General features: G+C 40.9%; 1 protein-coding gene across 4 annotated transcripts in view; it reads left to right on the forward strand.

Annotated features, from left to right (window-relative positions):
- The window catches only part of LOC138745470 (tetraspanin-3-like), a 437,564-nt gene that overhangs the window by 4,587 nt on the left and 406,035 nt on the right, over nt 1-26,942 (forward strand). For all 4 annotated transcript variants that reach the window (XM_069902530.1, XM_069902529.1, XM_069902532.1 and 1 more), the window contains exons 2-6: nt 9,566-9,757; nt 12,728-12,802; nt 14,353-14,454; nt 15,215-15,367; nt 18,690-18,773. In XM_069902530.1, the coding sequence (XP_069758631.1) occupies nt 9,566-9,757; nt 12,728-12,802; nt 14,353-14,454; nt 15,215-15,367; nt 18,690-18,773 (606 nt within the window). The remainder of the gene's footprint in view (nt 1-9,565; nt 9,758-12,727; nt 12,803-14,352; nt 14,455-15,214; nt 15,368-18,689; nt 18,774-26,942) is intronic.

A 26,942-nucleotide genomic window follows, 5' to 3' on the forward strand; every position in this document is an offset into this window, starting at 1 on the left:
ATTCCAAAGCTAAGTGTGCAACAAAGAACCAATTGTCATATCCCAAAATTAATTCCTTTGAAATGCTGGTGAAGGGCCAGGCCAAAAACATCGGTTACCCTTTACTTCCTATGGATGCTGCGTGACCTGCTGAGATTTTCCCCATATGTTTGTGTATTGAATCAAAATTTATTGTTATGAACATATCACAAAAGTCATTGTTTTGCAGCAGTATCACAGAGCAAGTATTTTATATCAACCACATTTCAAAATAAATAAAATACTGCAAGAAAAAAGACAAAGTGAAGTAGTGTCTGCGGTTCACTGTTTATTCAGGAATCTGATGGCAGAGGGGAAGAAGTCGGCCTTGGGCCGCTTGGTGTTCGTCTTCAGGCTCCTGTACCTTTTTCCTGGTGGTAGCAGAGTAAAGAGGGCATGGCCTGGGTGGTGGAGATCCTTGAGGATAAAAGCTGCTTTCTTAAGATACACCCTCTATCAATAGAGTGAAGTCACAGGTATGTTTTCCTGTCCTCAACCCCAGCATTGCTCAACTCCTTGGCTTTGAACCTTTTTAAAAAGTCAAGTCAAACTATGGGGAGTCCTGTTACCCAATTCATACACTCAGCTAGCTCATCCTTGCATTGCAGCATTTAACAACATATACAGTAGTCCCCCCTTATCTGTGGGGGATGGGTTCCAAGACCCCCAGCAGATGCTGGAAACCACAGGTAGGACTGAATCCTATATATACAGCGCCAGTCGAACTGATAACTGAGACAGCTACTAAGTGACCAACGGGCGGATAGCATATACAGTGTGCATACACCGGACAAAGGTATGGTTCATGTACTGGATGGGACGGCGCAAGATTTTATCCTGCTTCTCAGAACAGTGTGCAATTTGAAACTTATAGATTGTTTATTTCAGGAATTTTCTACTTAATATTTTCAGACCGCGGATAAGGGGGGGAACCACTATGTATAACTATTTATGGAATTGAACATTCTAATTTGTGTTGAGCAGAAGGAGATATTGTTTTAGTGACTCCAGTTTACTCAAAGTTGTCAGATGCATATTTGGGAATGAAGAGATGTAGTTGTATAGGACTTGAAAAGATTACATATAATTTACGTGATAAATTTGGATTTTTTTCAAAAGATTTGGAAATCTTATTTTCAATTATAGGAATTAGGTTGTAATCATCCAACCTGAATCTTACGACTCTTAAAAAAATTAAGATATGTTAGATTTTATTTGATAGTTTTAGTAAGTTTTTATAAATAGTATCCAGATGTTCTCTTTTTCTTCCTTTTTTTTCCTTCTTTTCTATCGGGCTGTTGGGGGGAAGGAGGGGGAGGATGGGAGGGAATTTAAAAAAAACACTATTAATTTTTAACAAGAAATTTTTGTATGTTTTAGTGCACATGTGAAATTAAATAAAATTTTCAAAAAAAGTTTGCTCTATGTTATTTGTTTAAAGGAGCAGCAAAACAGGAGAAAACAGAAGGTTGGGTCAGAGTTTCTGAAAGTCCTGTTGAATTACTTGATATTCAGCATTGTTCCTCAATCTGGATGTAAGCTGCAATACCTCCTACCAGATGGCATAAGGAAGAACAGTTTACTTGAGGGGTGTGTGGAATACTTCTCAATGTTTATTGCCTTTCACATGCATTGAGTGTTGTAAATGTCCTTCAAGGTAGGAAGCCAACCCCCAATGATCTTTTCCACTGATTTCCCTATCCTCTGCAGAGTCTGTGGTCCGAGGAGGTAAAGCTTCCAAACCAGGTGGTGATGCAGTTGCATGGGATGCTCTCGATACGTCCTCTGTAGAATGTAGTGAGGATGGAGGGTGGGAGATGAACTTTCCTCAGCCTTTGCAGGAAGTAGAGGCACTGCTGGGCTTTCTTGGCTATGGAGCTGGTGTTAAGAGACCAGGTGAGATTCTCCGCCAAGTTCACTCCAAGAAACTTGATACGCTTCTCGACTTCAATGCTGGAGCTGTCAGCAGAGCGTGATCCCCCCGGCCCTCTTGAAGTCAACAACCATCTCTTGATTTTTTTTTGATGTTCAGATACAGGTTGTTGGCTGTGTGCCGGTCCATTAGCAAATGCACTTCATCTCTGTACACTGACTCCTTATTCCTACTGATCAGGCCTACCAGGGTTGTGTCTTCAATGAAATTGATGATGTGGTTCAAGCTCTACATGGGTCAGCAGAGTGAACAACATTGGACTCACCACACCACCCTGGGGGGCGGGGGGGGGGGGCCATTCTCAGTGTGATGGTCTTGGAGATGCTGTGACCGATCTGGACTGCTTGAGGTCTCCCCAACAGGAAGTCAAGAATCCAATTCTAGAAGGAGGTATTTAGACCCAGCAGGCTCGACTCCTTTATCATATGCACAAGTATTCATCGATACAAATAAATAAATATTATTTAATGGATATGAGAGCCTCAGGTGAGGCAGTTCCTTTGGTCGTTCAGCATTCTCACTACCTGTGGGAAGCAGCTGTTCCTCAGCCTGGTGGGTGCTGGCTTTGATTCTCCTGTACAGGTCGAGCATCCGAAATGCTCCAAAATCCAAAACATTTTGAGCGCTGACATGACCACACCAGTGGAAAATTCCACACCTGATCTCACTTGCCCATGTGGGGCTCTGACGCTCTGTTGGCGCCAGTTTGTGACCAACAACCTATGTGCATTACTTAGTGTTTTTTGCTTGTTCTTTGCTCTGTGGTGTAAAGGTATTGTTGAAAATGGCAACAAGGCCTGCAGATACCCCTATGGGTAACAATGATGAGAAAAAGAGGAAGCGTTTATGTTTATCGTAGCACAGAAATTGGAGACACTGGACAGCAGTGTAAGTGTGAAACATCTTAAAGAAGAGTATGGTGTTGGAGTGACCACCATCTATGATGTGAACAGAAGGATAAACTGTTGAAGTCCTGTGTTGAAAGTGTTGAATGGAAGTTAACGAAAAGTAGAAAAGCTGCATAAAGCTCAAAATGAAGATATTGATCGTATATTGAAAGGGTGGGTCTGTCAGCATTGCAGTGAACACATGCCCACTTAATAGTTTCCTGATCATCAAACAAGCAAAGATCTTGAAAATTGAAGGGAACTGTGAACATTCAACAGGCTGGTTGCAAATTTATTGGGTTGAATTCTGTGAAATAGTATTTTGTAATGGGTTAAATCCATTTGTACCAAACCTCTTTCTTTAGGTCAGTAATTTTCATCTTTCATTATCACAGAATATTCTTTTTCAGTGTTATGCAGGTGGTCTGGGATTGGGGGTTGGTGAGTGTGGAGCATTTGACTCAAAGTTGCATACAATTAAGACTCAGGAAAACTGACCTTGTTAACTGTTAATACTGATTTTCAATAATGTATATTTTTGGCAAGGTGACATTTTTTGTTTCATGGAAGACAGATATAGAATGGTTGAATAGGTTTTCCAAAAGGTTTGCTGCACATAGGATCTACTGGGACCATTATCTGAAGAGAGCACACAAAATCAGTGAGGACCCCTGCACGCAGCATCTTTCAGCTGTTCCTGTCAGGTAATAGATCCAGGAGGATCAGTGCCAGTACCACCAGGCTGAGGAACGTCTTCTTCCGTGGGCAGTGAGAACGCTGAACGACCAAAGGAACTGCACACACTGACCCTCCGAGACTCGTATTTATGAAACAATATGTATTTGCATAGATGAATATTTGTCATGCATATGTCTTGTTTGGCTGTATGTGTGTGTGATGTCTGATGTACTGTAAACTGGAGAACACTGTTTTGTTGGTTTATACTTGAACAATTAGATGGCAATAAACTTGTCTTGACAAAAGGCTGGGATAAATACAGTGTGTAGCTTGGATAATATAAACCAATAGATCCAATGATATTGCTTGGGTTAAAATTCATAACACTTTTTGACCTGCAAGAAATGAAGGTGTAATACAGGGTAGTTGTGAAGTGTAGAACAGTACTGTCCAAGTAATGTAAATGAAGTTTTTAATAAAGCAACAATTGCTGTCACACAATATATAAAATTTCCCAACACTATATCACCCTTGAATAAGATTTAAAATTGTATGAATGTTTCTGTATGTTGTCTCCAGCGGCGGAGTTCTTGCAGAACTGGAAGGAAAGGCATCGATTTGCTGAACACATTTTGGAGCCCTTTAAATGCTATTTTGAATCAACAGTCTTGTTCTTGGTAAACTTGTATTGAAACTTAATTGCAATGCGGAGTATTTAACAGAATTATAGGATTTTAAAAAGTACTGGTTTATTTTGGACTGCTTTTTGTAACTGAATTAATTAGCTTCTAAATTGATCCCATTTGTTCTCTTCACCAGATGGTCACTCCAGCCGAATATATGATAAATTCAGAATAGTGTGAAATTCAAGCTATTCAACTAGCAAAAACACAATGCTGGAGAAACTCAGGTCAAACCGTGTACTTTATGCAGGAAACATAAAGATACATAACCAACGTTTCGGGCTTGAGCCCTTCATCAAGATATGAAAAAAATGTAGACAGGTGCCTGAACAAAATGGTTGGGGAGGGTGGAGTAGCACAGTCCCATAGGCAGGAGGTAATAGGTGGATAAAGGAGGGAGGGCACACCAGCAGGCATGGGGAGGAGGGATCTCTCTGTGAATGGAAAGGAAAGGGGGGTGGAGAGTTGGGGGAAAGAAGATGAAGGGAAGGGAGGGAGAAGACAGAGCAGGCTATGAGAAACCCAGAGAACTAGATGTTAATGCCAGCCATTTGGAGAGTGCCCAGACAGAAAATCATGTTGTTCCTGTAATTTCAGGGTGGTTTTGGTGGGTCAGTACAGGAGGCCATGGACGGACATGTCAACATGGGAGTGGAGCGCGGAATTGAAGAGGTTGGCCACTAGGAGATCCCTGCCACTGATGTGGACAGAGCGAAGGTGCTCTATAAAGTATTCTGTTTGACCTGCTGAGTTTCTCCTGCATTGCGTTTTTATTTCAACCATGGTGTCTGCAGACCTTTGTTTTACTACTATTCAACTACCAGTATAGATGGAACTTTTTCTGAGACAATTAATACTTTAGAAGGATTTCATTGATATTTCCTACTACCTAGTTGCCTGCATATCATTACAAAAATATCTGTCAGTGCTCCATTTGACTAGCTGATTTACAGTTGTCTCTTTTTTTGACCAGTGAGCTGTTGCTATTTGGTTCTCTCCTCAGTAGTTGTACATGCAAGATTTTAAGCATAGCCTAACAGTCCTGGAACAGTTCAAAAGAGTCCTCTTGTCACTCTATGAGCAAGCTCGAAGTGATATGTGGAGCCTTGCCATCCAGCAAAGGTGCCAGTAGTTTGTGACTAGGAACCATTTTTGTCTGTTAAGTGACGACCATTGCTCCTTATGAGAAAGTCCAATAGCACAGATGAGAGATTATATTTGGGATTTTCGAGTTTAGACTAACTTGGTGTCATGCATCAATATTCATCGAAAAGCAGCCTTTGGGCTGCCCTCCAGTTTGTAGTTCAGCTACTTGTATTCATTTTTGAACACTGCCACTTGTATATCGTTTCTGTGTTGCTTGGCTGTTCTCTGATACCTTGCTGGTGAAATGGCCGTATTCCAACACGAGTATTGATAGCAAGTGGCATATTAAGCTTTGGGATATTTAGAAGATGTTCTTGACCATCAATGAGCCACTTGTTTTCCACTTTGAAATTTGTGCTTTGAGCATTTATGCACCATTGAACTTTCAACCATTGGGTCATCCTCTCCAATCTGCCTTGCTGCTATTACGAGCCACATCACAGTTCACTACACTTCCAAGTTTGGTGTTTGGGGTTGATCTGTGTTGGGGGGGGGGGGGGGTGCAGAAGTTATTGCGTTCCTATTATCATTTTATTGTTGTTGTCCCATAATGCAAAGCGGTGCCATCCCTTAAGACGACAAGAACTAATTATTTACCTTTTTACATAAAATATCTTAATAGGAATCTTCAACTCCATAGTGATTTGTGAATACCACAAGAGCAGCTTTCTGATGCCTGAACTGTCATAACACAGGAGTCCCCTGAATTTGCCCACATGCAAATCATTAAATTCAAGTGGAACAAAGAGGCATGGGGCGGCGGGTATGCAGTCACACGAGAGTGGCGACTCGAGGTGGCAAAGAAGGAGGGCATTTTGGCATGCTTGCCTTCATTGGTCAAGGCATTGAATACAGAAGCAGAGACATCATGTTACAACTGCATGATGGCGAGCCTGCCCTCTGAGGATTGTGTGCAGTTTTGGTCACCCAGGGATGGGAAAGATATCATTGTTAGGAAGGGTGCAGTAAAGGTTAATGAGAATACTACCAGGATGAGTAGGCTTAAATTGTAAGGAGACTGAATAGCCAGGGTCTTTTTCCCCCTGGATTTTAAGAGCCAACGGAGGGAGCTTAGAGATTTAGAAAATGATGAGGGGTATAGACAAGGTAATTAGCCATGGGCTTTTTTCCAGGGTCAGGAAGTCTATTACTAGATAGATTCCAAGTGCTCCAGTTTCCTTCCACCCTTTGAAACATTACGGGTTGTAGGTTCATGAGGTGTAATTGGGCAGCATAGGTTCAAAGACCGAAAGGTCTGTCCGTCTAAATTTAATGTTAGAGGGGAAAGATTTAAAAGGAAACCGAAGGGCATAATGGGTATATGGAATGGGATGCCAGAGGAAGTGGTAGAAGCAAGGACAATGGTAAGGTTCAATAGACATTTAGACATGGCAGCAGCGAGCAGAGCATGTGGATCCTTGATGATTGCTGCTACCATGTAGATCAGTGGTTCTCAATCTTTGTCTTTCCACTCACAGCCCACTTTAAGTAATCCCTATGCCATTGGTGCTCTGTGATTAGTAAGGGTTTGCTTAAGATGGTATGTGGATGGGAAGGGAAGGTTGAGAACCACTGCTCCAGACCCAATTGTTACTGAAATATTTTGCTTGAGAAAAATTGTCATTGGTTCATTTCCTCTGGAGTTATGAAACCGTGCACATAACGAGTCAATGAGGTACGATTAAAACAGTGGTTTTCAAACTTTTTCTTTCCACCACTTACCACCTTTGCAATCCCTTACAGAGCACCTATGGCATAGGAGATACTTAAAATAGTATGCGAGTGGAAAGGAAAAGGTTGAGAACCACTGATGTTCTCGATGATGGGGATGTAATGTACTGGTTTGTGTTCACTTACTGTTGCAGGATTTTACAATCACAGGTGTTGGTTCCCCCATATCAGGCCATGATGCAGCTGGTCAGCACATTTTCCAAGGTTTCCGATGTCATACAGAACTTCTGCAAATGACAAAATCTACTAAATCCATTAGCAGGATATGTGAATAAATGTCAGTATCTTCTCCCAGGCCAAAATCCCCAGCTGGATTCCTATTTGTATTCAGTTGGCCTTAATGGTTATATAACCATATAACAATTACAGCACGGAAACAGGCCAATTTGGCCCTTCCAGTCCGCATTGATCCAAGTACCCTCCTCTAATCCCACTTAGCAGCACTCTGCCCATATCCCTCCATCCCCCTCCCATCCATATACTGATCCAACTCTTTCTTCAATGACAAAATTGACCCTGCCTCCACCATCTTTCCTGGAAGCCCATTCCACACAGTAACCACTCTCTGAGTAAAGAAGTTCCCCCCTCATGTTACTCCTAAACCTTTGTCCACATGCCTGATACTAGATTCTCAAAACAGGCACATTATTTCTGAACCCTCTATCACAGGTCACTTGGAACAGACAGTTGCTCTACTTTATTAAAATATAAAACTTGTTACAGACAAGCAGCAATAGACAATGAACCAGACAGTATTTAATTTTAAAACACTAATTTTATTTCTAACTTTTAAACTATCGTCTAACTCTTAAACTATCCTTAACACTAAACCTATCTCCAACTGTGTGTGTGTGTGTGTGTGTGTGTGTGTGTGTGTGTGTGTGTGTGTGTGTGTGTGTGTGTGTGTGTGTGTGAGATACACCCAAACCATTACAGACCAGGCCAAAATCTAGAAAGTTACTTCAAAGTTCATTCGTTTGAATTCAGTGTTGAAGTGCAGGCCTTCGAAGTTTGATGCCCAGAATTAATGATGAACTGAAGGGGAAGATTGGAGTTATGACTATTACAGACTCACTAATTCTCCTTGTGTTGCCTTTGAAGAAATGTCCATCCACACGGTCATATCAGTCCTGGTCCTTTTGCAGGCAAGACTCGAACTGGGCGGCCTCCACGAAGCTTCCAAGACCCTGGCACCGGTCTCTCCAAGTGACCTTCACTGTTCGTCCCACTCAAAATGAAGCAAAAGTCCCTCCTGGCACAGGTCAATCCACCGAAAAGGCCCAGTCATTCACAGAGCATGTTTTGTTCTGAATTCCACAAAAATGGCCGGTCACAAGAGCTATTTTCCCTGCAGCATCAGAGCGGTTCTCCATCGCAAAATCGCGGTGTCTTTGCAAATATATCGAATCTGGAACAGACTGACAAACCTCCCCTCAGTTTTTCCAACGTATCGAATTATCGCTGGGCTGTGACTTGCGATGATGCTTGTGTGAAATGTTAACTGACCATTTAGTTCCTCCTGTCTATAGTATCCCTTGCAGTAATAATCCCATTTTAATAAAACAGGAGTTTGTAATGAACTAAACATTGAAATGTCACATGGTTTTGGGTATGACAATACCAATAAATATCATAGCAACTTTAATATATTTCCATCATTTATATTTGAAAGAATTACGAAACCTGGAAAGATGGCAGCTAGAAATCATGAAACCTGTACGTATCCTAGCCACATTAAAAAAAATGTGCAGACAGGCAGGACTGGTTCCACACCTATTAGCACGCAGCAATATTTGTCAATTAATTCAAATCAAATTCACCAGTCATACTATTAGTTCCTATTCAATTGACCAATTTATAGTTATAAGTTTCCAGTGACAAATGATTCCCATTGGTTGAGTTGAGGGCGTTCCTCAGTAATTGAAGTAATATCTTTGAGCCCAAGGGTTTCTAACCAAATCCTGTTTCTCGGTTGATTTTCGAGACACTGGCAATCATGTGGATTTAGAATTTTATTATGCAGTTTCAAAATTACAATTTGCTTTTAATTCTATTGAGTGGACCAGGTGATGGGCTTAACCCATTGCCCTTCAGAAGGTTCAGAATTAGCTTCAATTGTTCACTTAACTTTATATACCTTTTGAACTTTGTGCATTTAACTTTCCAACCAGCCCATTCTAACATGTTGGTAACCGTTGAAGAAATTAGTAATGTGCCATCGGTTGATTTAAAAAGGCAATGAGAGGTGAGGACTAAAGAGCTGGCAAACTATCGGGCCTAGAAGGAACAAGCCCCCTGGTTCTGATGGAATGCATCCTATGAAATGAAAACCGATGTGTTTGTGGTAATTTACCAAAATTCTCTGGGACTGAGCAGGTCCTGGGTAAATAGGAAAGTGAACTCCACTTTTTTTTAAAAAAAGGAGGTGGATGTTTTTTTACAGTAGAAATGATTGAGAAATATTCAATGTATTCCTTTTACCCACACAGGCGGCAGCAGGGATCCTTTGTTACGTTGGTGCCTATGTTTTCATTACATATGACGACTACGATCACTTCTTCGAAGATGTGTACACGCTGATTCCTGCTGTGGTCATCATAGCAGTCGGGACCCTCTTGTTTATAATTGGTCTAATTGGCTGCTGTGCCACTATCCGTGAAAGTCACTGTGGCCTGGCAACTGTGAGTTGGACTGAATTAAACTAATAATTTAGAGTTAAATGTTTGGTCTGAAGAAGTCTTTAAGAATTGAAATGCTAGAATCATTTTTGAAACAATCATTTTAAAATCTGGTTGGGCATTAAGGTCCTTGTTGGATCAAATATTGTTTGAATATCATTCCTGGCTTGAATATTAGTTTCTAGATTCTTTTAGCAGACATCAGCAATCTGGAGGAAGTGATGTTACCTGGGGAAAAAAATGATCCAAGGAGAAACTATATTTTTATATCTTTCGTTTATAGACATGTTAATGTGTTGAGAGAATATACAAGCCACAAGTATCCTTCATGTAAAGTTTTATTATTTTTCTCTTTCTCCCTCAAATTTGTGTTTCATCAACCAAAACTCCCGTCGTTTCATGAAAAGTGGCCAACAAATGAAAGTAGATGAGCAATTTTGTCTTGGGGCACGATCCGTCGGAGTTCATTCCACATCCTGGCTGGCACTTCTTTACCACCACACCTCTTAGTTCTATGTGCTCATTACTTGCCACTCCTACTACCCTCAATTGGATTGGCTAAATCACAGCAGGAATCAAATTTTGCATGTTTTAATGTAATCCCCAGTAATAAATTTGGGGGGATGAGTTGACCGCTTAAATAATCAGTGTATGTGCTGGTGGTTTCATTGACATTAACGAACTAAAAGTTTCTGAGATTACTGACACCAACTTAAATAAATGAAGCATTCCTCTTCATTTCACAGGGCCTCTACAAATAAATGCAATTCTGTTACCCTCCCAAACAGCTTAAAGAAAACTTGATTGAAAGGATACAGATTATGCAAAGCACACCTTGAAAGGGTGCTGATGTACTCTACTCGTGTATTCAATTCTAATCTTAATGTGCACAAATAATGATTGAAAATAGGCCAGTGATAAACAACAAGAATTGATTTTTTTTTTGTATTATAGGTTCATTGCGAGATTCTTGAACTTTGCCGCTCATCTCTTAGGCCCATGTAGTACAGAGACTTGCCTTTCAATCCACCATCCCCCTGCCAACCATTAATTTCATATCTTTTATTCATCACTTTTACCCATTCTTTGTACCTTGTTCATTGAAATACTTGATGCTGGGAGAGTCTCTCGCTCTTAGTTCCAGATCTTCCTCTGATGCCCTCTTGTTCCTGTATCCTTAACTCTTCTATGAGGAAAAGTTCCCTACTGCCCATCTTAAGGTCATCAAATTTATTTTTAAAAAAAGATATCGATGACCATTGTGATTTTTTTTTTACACTTCAATCAGATTCCCTCCATATAACCATTTACAGTCCAGAAACAGGCCATGTCGGCCCTTCGAGTCTGCGCCGGTTCACTTGAACAACTCCACTAGCTCCTCCCTCCCGCTCTCCACCCATAACCCTCCAACCCCTGCACATCCACGTACACATCCAACCTTCTCTTAAATGACATAAGGGACCCTGCCGCAACGATATCTTTTGGAAGATCATTGCGTTCCGCCACCACTCGCTGAGTAAAAAAGTATCCTCTAAAATTTTTCCTAAAGTTTTTCCCCCTCACTCTTCTCCAAGAAAAACAAATTGAGCCTTAACAATCTCTCCTCATAACTAAAAATTTTCATTCCACGCACCCTCTCCAGTGATAGAACATCCTTCCGATGAAGTGGCGACCAGAACTTGATACCCTTGCTGCGAATTGAAAATGGGATGTCACACTGAGGCACCTGCACAAACTGTGCTGGCCCTTTGAGACCTTTGGAAGACTGGCATTTGATAGAAAAGCAATGTAGAAAAAAATGCTTACATTTGGGAGATTGCTGTTAGCCTTTCACATGATGATGAACCAAAAGATATTTGCTGTTTAAGTTTTATACTCTTGTTTAGTAATGAAACACTGGGCACAGTGTTTATATACATTAATGATCTAGATGATGGGGTGGTGAATTGGAAGAGTAAATATGCAGACGATACTAAGATAGGTGGAATAGTGGATAATGAAGAAGGTTTTCAAGGATTGCAGAGGGATTTGGGCTGCTTAGAAAAGTGGGCTGAAAAATGGCAGATGGAATTTAATGCTGATAAGTGTGAGGTGCTTCATTTTGGTAAGAAGAATCAGAACAGGACATACGTGGTAAATGGGAGAGCATTGAGGAATACAGAAGAGCAGAAAGATTTAGGAGTGACGGTACATCGTTCCCTGAAGGTAGAAACTCACGTGAATAGGGTGGTGAAGAAGGCTTTTAGTATGCTGGCCTTTATCAATCATTGCATGGAATATAGGAGTTGGGAGGTGATGTTGAGATTGTCTAAGACGTTGGTGCGGCCTCATTTGGAGTTCTGTGTGCAGTTCTGGTCGCCTAATTATAGGAAGGATATAAACAGAGTGGAGAGAGTGCAGAGAAGGTTTACCAGAATGTTACCTGGGATTAAGCATCTGGAGTATGGGGAGAGATTGGACAGATTGGGTCTTTATTCTTTGGAGCGTAGAAGGTTGAGAGGGAATTTGATAGAAGTATTTAAGATTATGAAAGGGATAGACAGAGTGGATGTGGATAGACTATTTCCGTTAAGAGGAGGAAAGTTTAAAACAAGAGGACATGAGTTAAGAATTAAGGGGGAGAGGTTTAGAGGTAACATGAGGGGGAACTTCTTTACTCAGAGAGCGGTAGCTGTGTGGAATGAGCTTCCGGGAGAAATAGTGGCGGCGGAGTCAATTGTATTATTTAAGAAAAGGTTGGACAGGTCTATGGATGAGAAGAAGGTGGAGGGTTATGGGCATTGTGCAGGGAGGTGGGACTAGAAAGGGGTGTTTGGTTCGGTGCGGACTAGAAGGGCCTAATGGCCTGTTTCCGTGCTGTAATTGTTATGTTAATGTGTTTTGATTTGGTTCAAATGATTATTTATAACACAAGTTAGTGATTTCATCAGAATTGGAGAAACTGTAATTCAACTTTTCTCTTTTTCACAAAAGTTTCTGCTGATCCTACTAATAGTCTTCATCACGGAAGGCGTTGTTGTGGTACTTGGCTATATCTACAGAGCAAAGGTAAACCGTTCTATTTCCTGTTTGTTTGGGACAGAGGAGCTAATATTCATTTAGTGTAAAAGAGATTGCCAAGAGATTGAAAAGTTGTAAGTCAAGGGAAAATTGTTGTTCTGGCCATGTGTATAGTTTTATGAACTGTAAACCAAAAGCAGTAGATAAATGCTTCTAATTTGTGTAATTAAATGTCACATTTCCTGCTGCACACATCCCGTTTCTAAGTCTTCAGATTTCAGAACCTGACTTTGTGTTGTTATGTATGAACCAAAAATCATTATAAAACTGCAATATATTGCCAGGATTCTAAGCTTCTGAATGTCCTATTAAGCTAGTTTTGTGGTAGATCGTACCTTAGATTTTAAATAATTTCCTTTCACCAAGGTAACTGATATTTGAATCAGGGTTTATTGTCACAAAATTTGTTGTTCTGAAGCTACAGTATTGTACAGTACAAGGTGCCAAATTACAATTTTGTGAACACAAAATTAAAATAAATAAAGAGTGTGAAAAAGGTAGGTAGTATCCAGAGGTTCAGAAATCTGTTGGCGGAGGGAAAGAAGCTGCTTTTGTACCATTGGCTGTGTGTCTTCACGTTCCCGTACCTCCTTCCTGATGGTGGCAGGCCTGGGCTGGGAGGTGATTTCAGAAAGTAGATAAAAAGGAAGTTGGAAGATGGATGTTCATATTGTCAAATTAATTTATAAGCATGTGGTTAAACAAAATGTGTATTTTGTGCTTCATAGTGTGATTTATCTTTGCAGAAAAAAACTGAAATAAAGGTGTCCCACTAATTCAAAACAATGCAAAATCAAATTAGCAAAAGCCAACATGGTTTGATAAACAGTTAACTAAGGTATAGGGTGGTTTTGTCAGAGGTGTGGAAATGAAGAAGCTGCGAAATTCACTCCCTTTACCTTTTCAAAACTAAAATGACAGGATCACTTTGGAGGAATGATGTGGAAGGAGGTCTTGCTCCCAACTATTCCTCATGTTTACTCAAAATGCAGCCTGAGGAGGTGAAAGATGAGAAATATTACAATCCACGTTATAAAGTATGTTATTCTGCACCTCAATGAGTCTTTGTAGGAAAACATGCAAGGCTGTTGCATGGAATTTCAAGCCGTGGATTTGTTAGAATTCTGCATCAAAGCAGTCAGATTGTATCCTTGCATTGTTAACCCCCAAATCTGATGTTGTGCCTGCAGTCTTGTATGGGGCTAGTGAAATCTGTCTGTAACCTCAGATTTCATTTGATGTTACATGACTGAATTGCCTCATTGTTGTCTCTGGCCACAGTACTGTCTTATCAATCTTCATATTTACCTGATTGAAGTTCTGTTGAGTAATTCACACCTGACAACTTTGGGGTATAACTGGTTAATTTCCTGGGTTTTTTTCTGCTGCTTTAAAAGTAGTACGTATGGTAAGTGTATATAGTCGTTGTACTTCCAAATTGTTTCCTCACTACTGTGAACCAAGATAATTTTAAACCTAACAAGGAATATTTTTGCTCAACTACCTATCCTATCTAAATCTTGTTTCATTCCACACAGGTCGAAGATGAGGTTGATAACAGTATTCAGAAAGTGTACAATGAATACAATGGAACATACCCAGATGCCGCCAGCCGTGCAATTGATTATGTACAGAGACAGGTGAGATTGACTAAACAATTTACACATTGTTTCATCTTTGGCCATTTGCCATGATCCAAATACCCCAATATGTGCTTCAGTAGTTGCTCTTCGGAAATGCCATATGTCTTTCAAACATTTTGCTTAAAGGTAAAAGGCATAGAGTTAGGTTAGGGTTTAGAGGGGATCTGAAGATCACTATTTTCACTGAGGTACTTGGAATCTGGAACACATTGCCTGGGTGTTGTGGAGGTTTGAAACTTAAGGATGTAGCTTGAGAAGCACTTGAATTGCTACAACGTTGAATGTTAGGACCAAGTGCTAGTAAATGGGTTTGTGTTGGTGTGGGTCCAAAGTGCAACATCTCGCTCTCGTCTGGATTATCTTCCCTCTGCCATTTGTGCGCTCGTGCATCCTTTGACAACCTTCGTCACGATCTGCAATGCCAACTTTCATGCGGCCTGCAAACTTGTTAATCAGCCCATCTACATTTTCTTCAAAATAATTTCTATATCTATCACAAACAGTGAAGGCCTAATCCTTGCAAAAACCCACCAGTCAGAATAACACGCCCCTACCACTGCCCTCTATGGCCAAGCCAATTTTGAATCCAATATACCTACTTACCCTGTGCTTTAACTTGAGAAATGTTCTATCAACTCAAAAAGTACAAATTTAATTATTTCCATATCTCGAACAGTTTTAGTTCTGCAAATTTATGAACTGTGGTGTGAGTTTGTGTCTGCAAATCTTAACTCACTTATCTGTTTCCTCCTGAAAGCTGCGCTGCTGTGGTATACACAATTACACTGATTGGGAAGATACGCAGTGGTTCAAGCAAACCAAGAACGATAGCGTGCCAGTCAGCTGCTGCAAATCGAGCATCAGCAATTGCACAGGCAGCATGAACCGTCCTTCAGATCTGTATTCTGAGGTAAGGATCTGTGGGGGAAGAGATGGGCATCACAGAAGGAAAATCATCCAAAGTCCACAAAAAAAAACACTGACTCGTTTCAGTATGTGCAATAAACAGTCCCCAAAGTTCCAAAAATCTACTACTAAAATGAAATGGATGAGTTTCTGTCATAAGATTAAGCTATCAATTAATAGCATTTTTCTTTGGTCGGATTTGACTATTGTTATGTACTTCAGGCATAAAATTTGTTTGCTGAGTGCCTTTGCGGGTAAACAAAAGTAATACCATAAGTCCAGTGCCCCTACTAAGAAGAGGAGCAAAAGAGAGACCCTTCATAGAAATAGAACATTCACACCACCTCCTCAGATACTGCTTCCTGCTGCGTAGCCGCGACCTTCTGGATGAACCAGAGTTCCAGCATCCAAGTCAACTTCCTTGGCCTCTTGTTTGGAAACGAAGTTGTTAACTCTAGCCTTTCAGGAATGCCCTCATGAATCCTGATCCTGATTCCTTGTTCCAACGAGCCAATCTCCAGCACCCTACAGCCTTGTGAGAGTTCTTTGGCCACTAAGCTTCCTGCAGGTTCGCTGCCAAGATCTTCTACCTTGTATGGTTTTTTTTCCAGGCTTCTCCTTTTTGGCAGGGAGATGCACTGGTGCTCTGCATTGGTCTGCTCCCCTGGAGCTTGCAATCCTCTATCACTGGACTGCCAACTATAGGCACTGGCATCTTGGTTGTGGAGCCCCCTTGAGTTCGCCAATGTAAAAGAAGTGCCCACCATGTTCTAAAGGTGGTTTAAACCTGTATGGGCCATCGGTATAACACTCAGGCAGTAGAACCCCATGGAAAAGCACTGGAAGATTTGTCTCCACTGACCACTCATCACGGGTTCACACCAGTGGCAACAATACACTTGCAGCAGGTGCCTCCATTTTCTTTTCCTTAAAAGTATTTTCAAGTATTCAGTCTTTTTTGTGTCTTTTGCGTGGGCCTTACTTTCAGAATCCTTGTATTTTAAATACTCATTGCATCGGAACTCCCTTACTTGGTCATTCAGTCTTTTAAACCCAACTGCATCTTCTGTCTTTCAGTGCTTTTGTTTTGTACATGGTTTTTTTTTAAAATAACCTCCTCCTGATGAGGAAATGAGACGGTGGGTTTTTTTTTTGTGGACTTTTCCTCCCAATGAGGAAAATCTGTCCCTGTTTCTGGAGTTGTATTTTTTAAGTTTGAAATTTATATAGTCACAAGATTACTGCAATGTTTCCAAACTGGTTGCTCAAATTAAACTAAGTAGATTCCAAAAAAAACTACTGGCTAGAATTTTCATCTTGCTGTGGGCTAGGGCTAGGCTGCAGGTGGTGCTCAGAATTAAAATGCTGTAGGTGTGGTGTTAATTAAATATGATAATTTGAAGGCTGCAGTCAGGGAATTTAAGTTTTATGAAAGCTTAAGATTTGTAATGCACTAAAAAAAAATCCATGATGTCATTGGGAAAACACTGGACAACAAATGTTTTCAAAGGTTTGCCTCCTGAAAAAAAAAATGGGGGATTATGACAATTTCAAGCTGAACACAAAGATAATTTCAGATTTGCTGTATCATGTAGGAAGTTGGAAAAACGATAAATGAGCTTTTATTGAATTTAGCATATTTAATTGTATAACTGTCCTAAAAATATTTTACCACTGATTTTCGTTTGTACTCAGCATCTGATGCCTCTCGTGTCAGTGTCCAACAATAGTCGGCCAGCAATTATGGATTCCAGTTGCCCTGGTACCACTTTTCCATGGTTGCAATGTCTCGGTGAAACCTTTCACCGTGTACGTCACTGACGGCACCGAGATCAGCGGGGAAGGAGTCCAAGTGCGAATGCAGAAATGAATTTTCAATGACCTGTTGCGTTTCATGGTTTTGGATGCTTGAAGTAGACATAAAATGTGACAGGAAATCACAAAAATAGGTTGTATCTTAAAAAAAAGTACGTGATAGAAACATTTTAAGGTGATTTTCATGATCAGAAGCCTAAAATTTCATAAAATACACCCAAAAGTATTCAGGAAGCAAAATCTTCGTTGTCCAGTGCTACACAGCAAATTTGTGGTATTTAAAGTACAAGATTTTAAACCTGATATCTAACCCAACAAATTTTATTGCCATGTTTTTTTTATTTAATGGCTTTTTGGAGGGGAATAAAGGAGAAATTTAATTTTGTGGATGGTTTATTACTCGTAGTAGTTGAGTTTGTTTGAAGCAATGTGATTTCAACTCTCATGGGGTAAATAGACAGTTGACTAATTCCATACTGCTCAGCACACCTCTGCAGATGGTCCAATGACGGTCTTTGACTGTCCTTTCCCTCCACTACTTCCATCTCTTATTTCTGCTCTTCACAATAAGAGTGGAGACAAATGAGAAGTGATTACAGCTTGCAGTTTCATTGTTCCAATACATAATGCCCTTGAAGATTCCTACCTGTGATGCTTTCAAATAATTTCCTGATTTGATGTCAATTGCTGAGTAAAAAGAAAATGTGAGACTCAAAAGTCCAGCCACTTTTCCCTAGCTTTCAGTGGCTTCACTTGTGACCTGTAATGTAACTCCAACTGCCCTGCTATACCTCGGGGAACCCAGTGAATGTGTAATGTTCAGCATAACTGGTCTTCTCCAAGCCTTTGGTTGCCCTTCTACTAATCTTGATAATCTGGACTGATCCCTGCAACAAATGTAAACTGGCTAAAATGTGATGGACATGTTATTATACAAGCAGGAGAATTCCTTTTGTTGATTTTTAAAAATTATTTTCATTATCACATGTACCAAGATACTACAGAAGTCAACCCATACTTGCAAATTAATAAAACCTAATTGTAAGGTATAATATGATTAGTAAAAGTCTAAAAATCATGACTCTAGAAATCTGGATCTCCCGAGAATCTGGACTTCTCAAACTCTTGGCTTTTGCATGCGTTCATTACGTGAGCGCCACAGATGGGAGAATCCAAGCTGACCCAATCCCCAAGCAGTCCAGATTTTCGGACGTTTGCTTTACAGAGAAGAGTACAGCTAAACGGTGCAAGGATATCGTTTTTTTTAAACCAATGAGAGATCCATTCAAGAATCTGATAATGTCAGGGACGAGACTGTTCTTGAATCTGGAAGTTGGTGTTTTCAGGCTTGTGTGTCTTCTCCATACAGAACAGGGGAAGAGTGTATAACAAGGGTGGATGGGTCCTTTAAAGATAGTAGCTTCCCCCCACCCTGAGGTTAAAACATAGGGAATTAGAATAAAAGATTGAGGAGAAAAACGATTTTTATTTTGTTAAATCTTTAATCACAGGGATGCAAAGTTCTCGTGGTGAAGAAGCTTCAAGAAATCATGATGTATGTTATTACTGCTGCTTTAGGATTTGCAGCGATTCAGGTAAGGTTGAACTGTGTTACTTTACAACCTAACACCACGAGAGGCCATTTTATCTCTGACCTTGCATAGTCAAGCATTTTTACTCACCTTTTCATGTATTGATTTTGATTATCATCTGTAGAAACAAGTACCTAAAATCAGTAGCCATGAACTATTATACAAGATGATTTGCAGTGTTATCTTTCATACAAATGAGAATTAATGCTTCATGTAAGCTTACTTTTTCCTAACATAATACGTAATTATTTATTTTCCTGTATGTGGTTAAACCACACCTGTACACCATCTGGCAAGTTGATCTTTACAAATGTGTTTTATAAATTGACCCAAATTAGTGTTGCCATTAGTTCTCTTTCTTTTCTCAAAGCTTCGTTAAATTTGTTCATGTATTTTAACAACAGCAGGCAGTATTGAGGTTCCTGTTACAGGAAAATTGGGTTCTTGTCTAGCCAAGGTTTGGCGGAGTTTGAAGAGTTTATGGTTTTAAACTGATATGGGATTCTTTTCCCTTTATGGTGGGTGGGTGGGTGTGTGTGTGTGTGTGTGTGTGTGTGTGTGTGTGTGTGTGTGTGTGTACTATTTATTAGGAGTTGAATGGTAATTGAGGTTTTAGATTTTAATCTAACAGATATTTGTGTTAAAATTTAATTGATCAGTCCACATTTTCTTAGCCAATTTAAATATCTTTCCTTGCCTTGGTTTACTGTGGAATGATGCGCCAGGTTCAGCATTTTTCTGTTCTAATATATTCTCCACATACAAGATTCTTGCTCACAAGTTGCCATCTTTCAAAACTTGAGAATTTGAGTTTCTGTAATCACGCTCATTTCCTTGGAGATTAGAATTTGCTTTCTATCCCAACCGACTCCATGGCTTGAATGTTTCACCTGTGTTCCAGTTACATGGAGTCAGAACACAATTCTGGAGAAATTTAGCAGGTCAATCAGTGTATTTTATAGAATAAAGATTCGTAACCAATGTTTTGGGCTTCGTCAAGGGCCCAAAATGTAGGCAGGCACCTGAACAAAATGGTGGGGGAGGAGCATGGCCACACAAGCAGGAGGTACCGGTGGATAAGGAAGGGAGGGAACACCAGCAAGCGGGGAGGAGGGAGAGGAAAGGGGTAGGAGAACTAAGGGAAAGAAGACAAGGGGAAAGGGATTTAGCAGTAAACCCAAGTAGAAAAACAGGGACACCAGGCAAGTTGTTTTGAGTTAATGTATTGTTGAACATTTCAGTCACCTTTTTTTTTTTGGCACCTAACAGTGGTATTTTAATATTAGTTCCAGTGTATTCAGAGGAGAATTTTTTTTTAAAAAACTGCTCCCCAGGGATTCCTGCTTAAGTGTGCCCATGTCTAGAAATTGTATCATGGTTGTAGAGTTTCCTCACACATCCCAAACATGATGTTTGGATCATTGTGTAGGTGAGTAGTAGATTCTCGAAATTTAAGCAAATGTGGGGAGGATAAAATGGAGATGGATGGAGGGTGCTTAAGTCAGTGAAACACAAAAGTCTGCAGATGCTGTGACTGTAATAAAATCTCATAAATGCTGGAGGAACTCAGCAGTCTCGCAGCGTCTGAGGGGTAAATCGATGTTTTGTGACTTGTGTATGATCTTTGCCCCCATCCTGCAATGTGATTTTCCAACTCTGACCAGCAAATGATTCCTCCTATCATCGAACATTGCTCCTTTGGTATTTTTCTTAAAACATCTTTATTCTTCTTCCATTCTTTCTTCTCCGTTATGTCAAATATCCTCGCAGCAGCAGAGATGGTAGATTCCTTGGCCACCCAATGACTTTAAGTTAAAACTTGCTTTATAGTTTCTTCGTTTTGCTGGGAGCCCTTCTGGCCGCGCCCAACAGGTCAGTCAACACACTATTTTTGGAGGTCATCTTTGATTTGCCATAGACATGGACCAGACAAGTGTTCTACTAATACTGGGCTTTGATTAACCGAGTATAACCAGTACTAAACTGGCCATGGGAAAGCATCTCCATCTGTTATAACCAGTTGCAATAGCAAGCAATCAATATACTACATCTCCCCCCACCCCCCATTACACCGATTATATGATAAAACCATGAAATTCAGCTGAAATTGGGGACCTCTCTTATCTGAAGGTCCAAAATATTCAGGTATTTGGAAATCCTATTCAATGAGGTGTCACTGAATGCTAACATATACAGTATAAGCAGGAGGCAAATGGCAAGGACAGCATACTGTGCTTGTATGTAGCTTAGATGAGACCATACTTGGAATATTGTGAACAATGTGGGTGGTTTAATCAATAAAAAATATTGATTATTGATGGTCCTCCATCAGCCAGCTCCCCACCATGACTACCAGCCCCCCCACATCTCCATCGGGCACACAAAACTCAAAACAGTCAACCAGTTTACCTATCTCGGCTGCACCATTTCATCAGATGCAAGGATCGACAACGAGATAGACAACAGACTCGCCAAGGCAAATAGCGCCTTTGGAAGACTACACAAAAGAGTCTGGAAAAACAACCAACTGAAAAACCTCACAAAGATAAGCGTATACAGAGCCGTTGTCATACCCACACTCCTGTTCGGCTCCGAATCATGGGTCCTCTACCGGCACCACCTACGGCTCCTAGAACGCTTCCACCAGCGTTGTCTCCGCTCCATCCTCAACATCCATTGGAGCGCTTACACCCCTAACGTCGAAGTACTCGAGATGGCAGAGGTCGACAGCATCGAGTCCACGCTGCTGAAGATCCAGCTGCGCTGGATGGGTCACGTCTCCAGAATGGAGGACCATCGCCTTCCCAAGATCGTGTTATATGGCGAGCTCTCCACTGGCCACCGTGACAGAGGTGCACCAAAGAAAAGGTACAAGGACTGCCTAAAGAAATCTCTTGGTGCCTGCCACATTGACCACCGCCAGTGGGCTGATAACGCCTCAAACCGTGCATCTTGGTGCCTCACAGTTTGGCGGGCAGCAACCTCCTTTGAAGAAGACCGCAGAGCCCACCTCACTGACAAAAGGCAAAGGAGGAAAAACCCAACACCCAACCCCAACCAACCAATTTTCCCTTGCAACCGCTGCAATCGTGTCTGCCTGTCCCGCATCGGACTTGTCAGCCACAAACGAGCCTGCAGCTGACGTGGACTTTTTACCCCCTCCATAAATCTTCGTCCGCGAAGCCAAGCCAAAGAAAGAACTGTAAAGGGCTGTGAAGATTCAACAGGCTTGTTTTTGGGATTTTGAGTCTATTGGATAAGGAGATGCTGAGACTGGGCCTGGATTTTGTTAAGCTTAGAAAAATGAGAGCTGATCTTTTTGGAAAGGACAAAGTCCTTTGAGGGCACATCAAGGGTGATGTGGTGTGGATCTTCCCCTTGGGTGAGACTAAATCATTTATGACTGAAATGACGAGAAATTTCTTCACAGTAAAAAAAATAGGTATGTAGGCTGTCGGATTACATTCAAAGTAGCAGTTGATAGATTTCTGTTTTTTTTAAAATTTGTGGAATGAAATGAGATGGAGTTAGGAAATGGAGATTGAGGTGCAAGATTCCTCATGAGCCTGTTGAATGTCAGAGCAGGCTTAATGTTGCTATAATTTTCAATGTACATCATTGCCATTTAAGGCTTAATTAGGGTGCATTTTGGGTGGGTTTGAATTATCTGGTATTATTATTTCTCATTGGTCTTTTACAGTCTTCCAGCCTGTCAGTTACTGAGGTGAAAAGTTAAAGCCTAAAAATTTGGTATGCAAATGCTGAAAAATCATGTCCCACCTTGGAAGTAAATCAGTTGCACAGCCGAATGTGTAGATGTTAGAAACTGAAAATCCTGGCAATGTATCTCAGATCTGTCAGCTTCCAAAAGAGAGAATAAAGGGTGCCGTTCATCAATTCCTCCCAGAATTTGCAGAAAAACTGGTAAAACCTTGAAACTGACCTGCACTTCTTGTAGTAAAAAGCAGCTTTATGATGGGAGCTGGTTGTGTCTGTATGCTCTTTTTGTTTAAAACACTAATCCCTTTGTCTGCAGAAGCACAGGCGACAACAATAGTTTCTCTGAGTTTATCCATTGAAAGGCATTTTTCTTTTTTAAAAGGAAACTGTTTCTTGCAAGATTTTATACAAAACTTTATTCTTTCTTGATAAATTTGGCTTAAATCTATTTTCTTTTAAACAAAAAACATTGTGGTAATCACCTCCCTCCCCCACCCCATATCTCCTACAACTTCCAAAGCATAACTGTAGAAGTGAGTGCAGTTGGATTTCCATGCTGTGATATCTGTGATTGAAGACTAGGTAAATTCTGCTATTTCCTGGGGAAAAAGTGCTTGATAACCAATCCCTTTTTTGCTGAAAATTATGACATTGACCTCTCTGGCTTCTGGTAGCCTGCTCCCCATTCTCTCTATCTTCCCCATCCCTCTGTCTTCTTTCCTCCAGCTCTCCCCCCTTCCCTCTCTATTCACAGAGGCACACCCCTCCTCTTGTTTGCTGGTGTGCCCTCCCTCCCTTATCCCCCTATTACAGGCAGTTCCTGTCTGTGGGACTGTGTCCTTTCCCTTCCCCCTACTATTTTGTTCAGGCATCTGCCTACATTTTGTTCATACCTTGATGAAGGGTGGAAGCCCAAAACATTGGTTATGTATCTTTGTTTATATAAAGTACACTGTTTGACCTGCTGAGTTTATCTAGCATTATTTTTACTTCAATCACAGACTTTGCGTTTACTCCTACACTATGATTGTAATGTATGTTTTGAGACGTGCTGCATCCTTTCATCAAGCTTTTATAAAATGCCACGATCACCTGATGTTAAAGTTTTAAAAAAGGCTTGAACATCTCTTTCTTCTTAGAGAGTGGCACGGTTCGCATAGCGATTAGCGCAACACTGTTACAGCACCAGCGATCAGGACCCGTGTTCGAATTTCACACCGTCTGTTAAGAGTTTGTACGTTCTTTCCATATCTGCATGGGTTTTCCTCAGGGTCTTCAGTTTTCTCCCACCCTTCAAAAAGATGACGTTCTTCCTCTAACCTAAAGCCTAGAACTCCCAACTTGACACCAACTGAAAAATAAGGCAATAATGATTCACGGTGAACAAAAATGCGTAGATCCTTCACCTGCTTTCATCCCTCTAAAGGTGTTTGGTGGAGACCTCCATCACCAAGGCTCTTTTAGGCCTGAAAAGTTGACTGCTTATTGCTTTCCATTGACAGTTGATTTTCTCGAGCACCTTTGTGTACTGGCCTAGTCACCAGCATCTGCAAAGTGATTTACCTCTCATTAATCTTGTGAGCCGCCTTGAACTTTTGTGTTCTTGTGCTGCCTGCTGAATATGCATCTGTTGGCTCTGAGCTAGGTGTAGAAGGCACTTGGCCATGACGTATGATAATGTGCATTCTCTGATACGACTCATGAGTAATGGTGGCGACACGAGAGACTGCTGGTACCAAAATCAATCTGCTGAGTCCCGTCAAGACCTTCCTCGAACAGATTGTATTTTTTTTTTTTGCCCCGCTGATTCTGATTCACCCTGCTGAGTTCTTCTTGCCAGCAGTTCTATATTTGCTCTTGAGTCATGATGACTGATCTGTACTCCACAGAGTGCCAATTCAGGAAGCACAATTAACTTTGTAGCTAAAAGGCCACAAAGTTCTTTGGATTCGCTGCACTACGTCACAGGCAAATTAAGCTGATCTTTGTGTGGTGTATGCTTTCCTCAAATATAGCGCTGGTCAGAATGCTTGTCTCAGTTAGGTCTGATAGGAATTTGTGTGTAAAAGTGAATACCAGTTCAAAAACCAGCCATTGTGCAATTATCTACAAAGTTTTCAACTTCTGAAATTTGTGCCTTATTGTTGTATGTGCCAAATTTACCCATGACTTCTCAGGAATACTTTTTCTTGGTCATCAGCTGAAAACCTTGCAGGCTTTCAAATACTTTGTGCTCATATTAAATGTCTCCTGGCCTTTTTGCTTTCTTTTTAAGAAGCCGCAGAAACCTACCACAGAATTCTAAACTACTGCTGCGTCAACATCAAAAGACTGATCCGTGGTAATCTTGTCCGCTTGCTGCTATTGGGCTTCAAAGGGTAGATTTTGTTTGTTTCAGCGGCTACTTTGCTCATGGGCAGCAGGCCTCCACTGGGTTTTGCTTTGGAGTTAGATACAGGGTGTGGGAAAAGATTGCGAAGGCAGCGTCCAGTCTGTGTATGCCTTCACCTATTGTAATCTCATCTCCATTGTTTACTGACTTGATTTGTGCTGTGCAACGCTCATGAATCACTGGCGGAACAATCAAGCCTTCTGATGGGTGGTTCTGTACTTTTACTTTGCCCTTCCCCCACCAGTATCCAAACCTTTATTTTCCTCATTAGCTGAGCAGCCTTTTTTTTAATGCCTTCGCTTATAGTGCAATAGAAACTTGAGGAGATAAATATCTTTAACAGAATTTGAAAAATCTCTTTCCTTCAAAAGGTTTATTGCATATTTGTCACTCTACAGTAACTGAACTTTTATTGTCTCCCTTTTGAATTTATTAGCTCTTTTCAATTTAATGTCTACTTTTCATTTCTTGGCAAAGCACCTGTTCAAATTTCAGATTTATTGTCAGAGTACATACATGATATCACATACAACCCTAAAATTTTCGGCAGGCGTGGCAGAATTACCACTTATTGGAAGTGCCAAAGAACTGTACATGTAAACAAGTAAAGATCTGTAACAGATAATGAATGTAACCAAACTGTGCAATATAGAGAGAATAAAAAATATCAATAAAGTGCACAAGTAAGAATCCTTAAAGGAGTCTCTGATTGAATTTGTCATTGAGGAGTCTGACATGGAGGGGGAGCTGCTGGTGGCGAGAGTCTTGTGACACCGAGACCTCTTTCCTGATGGCAGCAGTAAGAACATTGCATGCTGGTGGTGTGGATCCTTTCAGGCCTGAAACATTGGTTATCTATCTTTGCCGTATAAAGTACAGTGTTGGTGCTCCCGAGTTTCTCCAGCAGCACGCTTGACATAATAGCACAACGCTGTTACAGCACCAGCGATCAGGACCGGGGTTCCAATCTCACGCTGTCTGTAAGGAGTGTGTTCGTTCTGCCCGTGTCTGTGTGGGTTTTCTCTGGGGACTTCAGTTTCCTCCCACTGTGGGCTGAAATGACCTGTTACTGTGCTGTATGGCAAGACCCAATTAAAGAAAAAAATCAATCATGGCATCTCCAGACTTTTCATGTTTTAGCGCATTTAATGTGTTGCCTTCAGGATACTGTTAGAATTGTGGAGTTTGATGTCATCAGAAAGGCAAGTCCCAAATGTAATAGCTTCCTAAATTGTTGAACAATTTAAATAGGGGCACTCAGTTAGAATTCAAAGCTCCTGACTTCATAAAACTGAAACTGGCTCTGTTGTTTACAGAAAATTGCTGGAAAAGCTCCGTGTCATGCAGTGCTTTTTATATAATATTTCAGGCCTGAGCCCCTCATCGTGCGATGAGCAAAATGCAGGCAGGCATCTGAATAAAATGATGGAGTGTGGTGCATGGAGAGGGGCAGAGGCCATAGGTGGCCTCGAAAGGGAGGGCACAAGAAAAATTCTTGAGGTTTCATAAGGGGTGGGGATACCTCTCTGAAAGGAGAAGGAAGGGGGTGGAAAGATGGAGGAAAGGTATGGGAAAGAGAGGGAGAATGGGGAGTGGCTGATAGAGACTGGAGAAATCGATTCCATCTGCTGAGTTTCTCCAGCAATTTTGTCAACTGCAATCACAGTGTCTGCAGTAACTCACTTTCTCTGTCAACTGGGGAATTGTAAACAATTTTTTTCATGGTTTTGCAAAGCCGTCAGTACCCCAAACCTCAGAACAGGTTGCATGTCTTCTTTTGGTGCTGTTATTCTGTAGTGAGGAAAGAAGAGTGTGAGTGTGAGTGTTCCATCTAATTGCTGCACGAAATTGCATGTTCAATTTATTGCAATTATTAACCATGAGATGCTGTACTCATTGGAATCGTTGCAGTTAATGGTGACCTGCCTTGAGCTAGGTGTATTGAAAAAATACACCTAAACAAAAGGAAGTCTGGTTTGCGAGGTCATCAGTGTGATGCAGCTTAAAGCAACTAAATTCAATTGTGGATAAAGTTTAATCCCACTCATTTGTACATATCT

This window comes from Narcine bancroftii, chromosome 11, assembly GCF_036971445.1.
Source record: "Narcine bancroftii isolate sNarBan1 chromosome 11, sNarBan1.hap1, whole genome shotgun sequence".
In the NCBI taxonomy this organism is placed as follows: Eukaryota; Metazoa; Chordata; class Chondrichthyes; order Torpediniformes; family Narcinidae; genus Narcine; species Narcine bancroftii.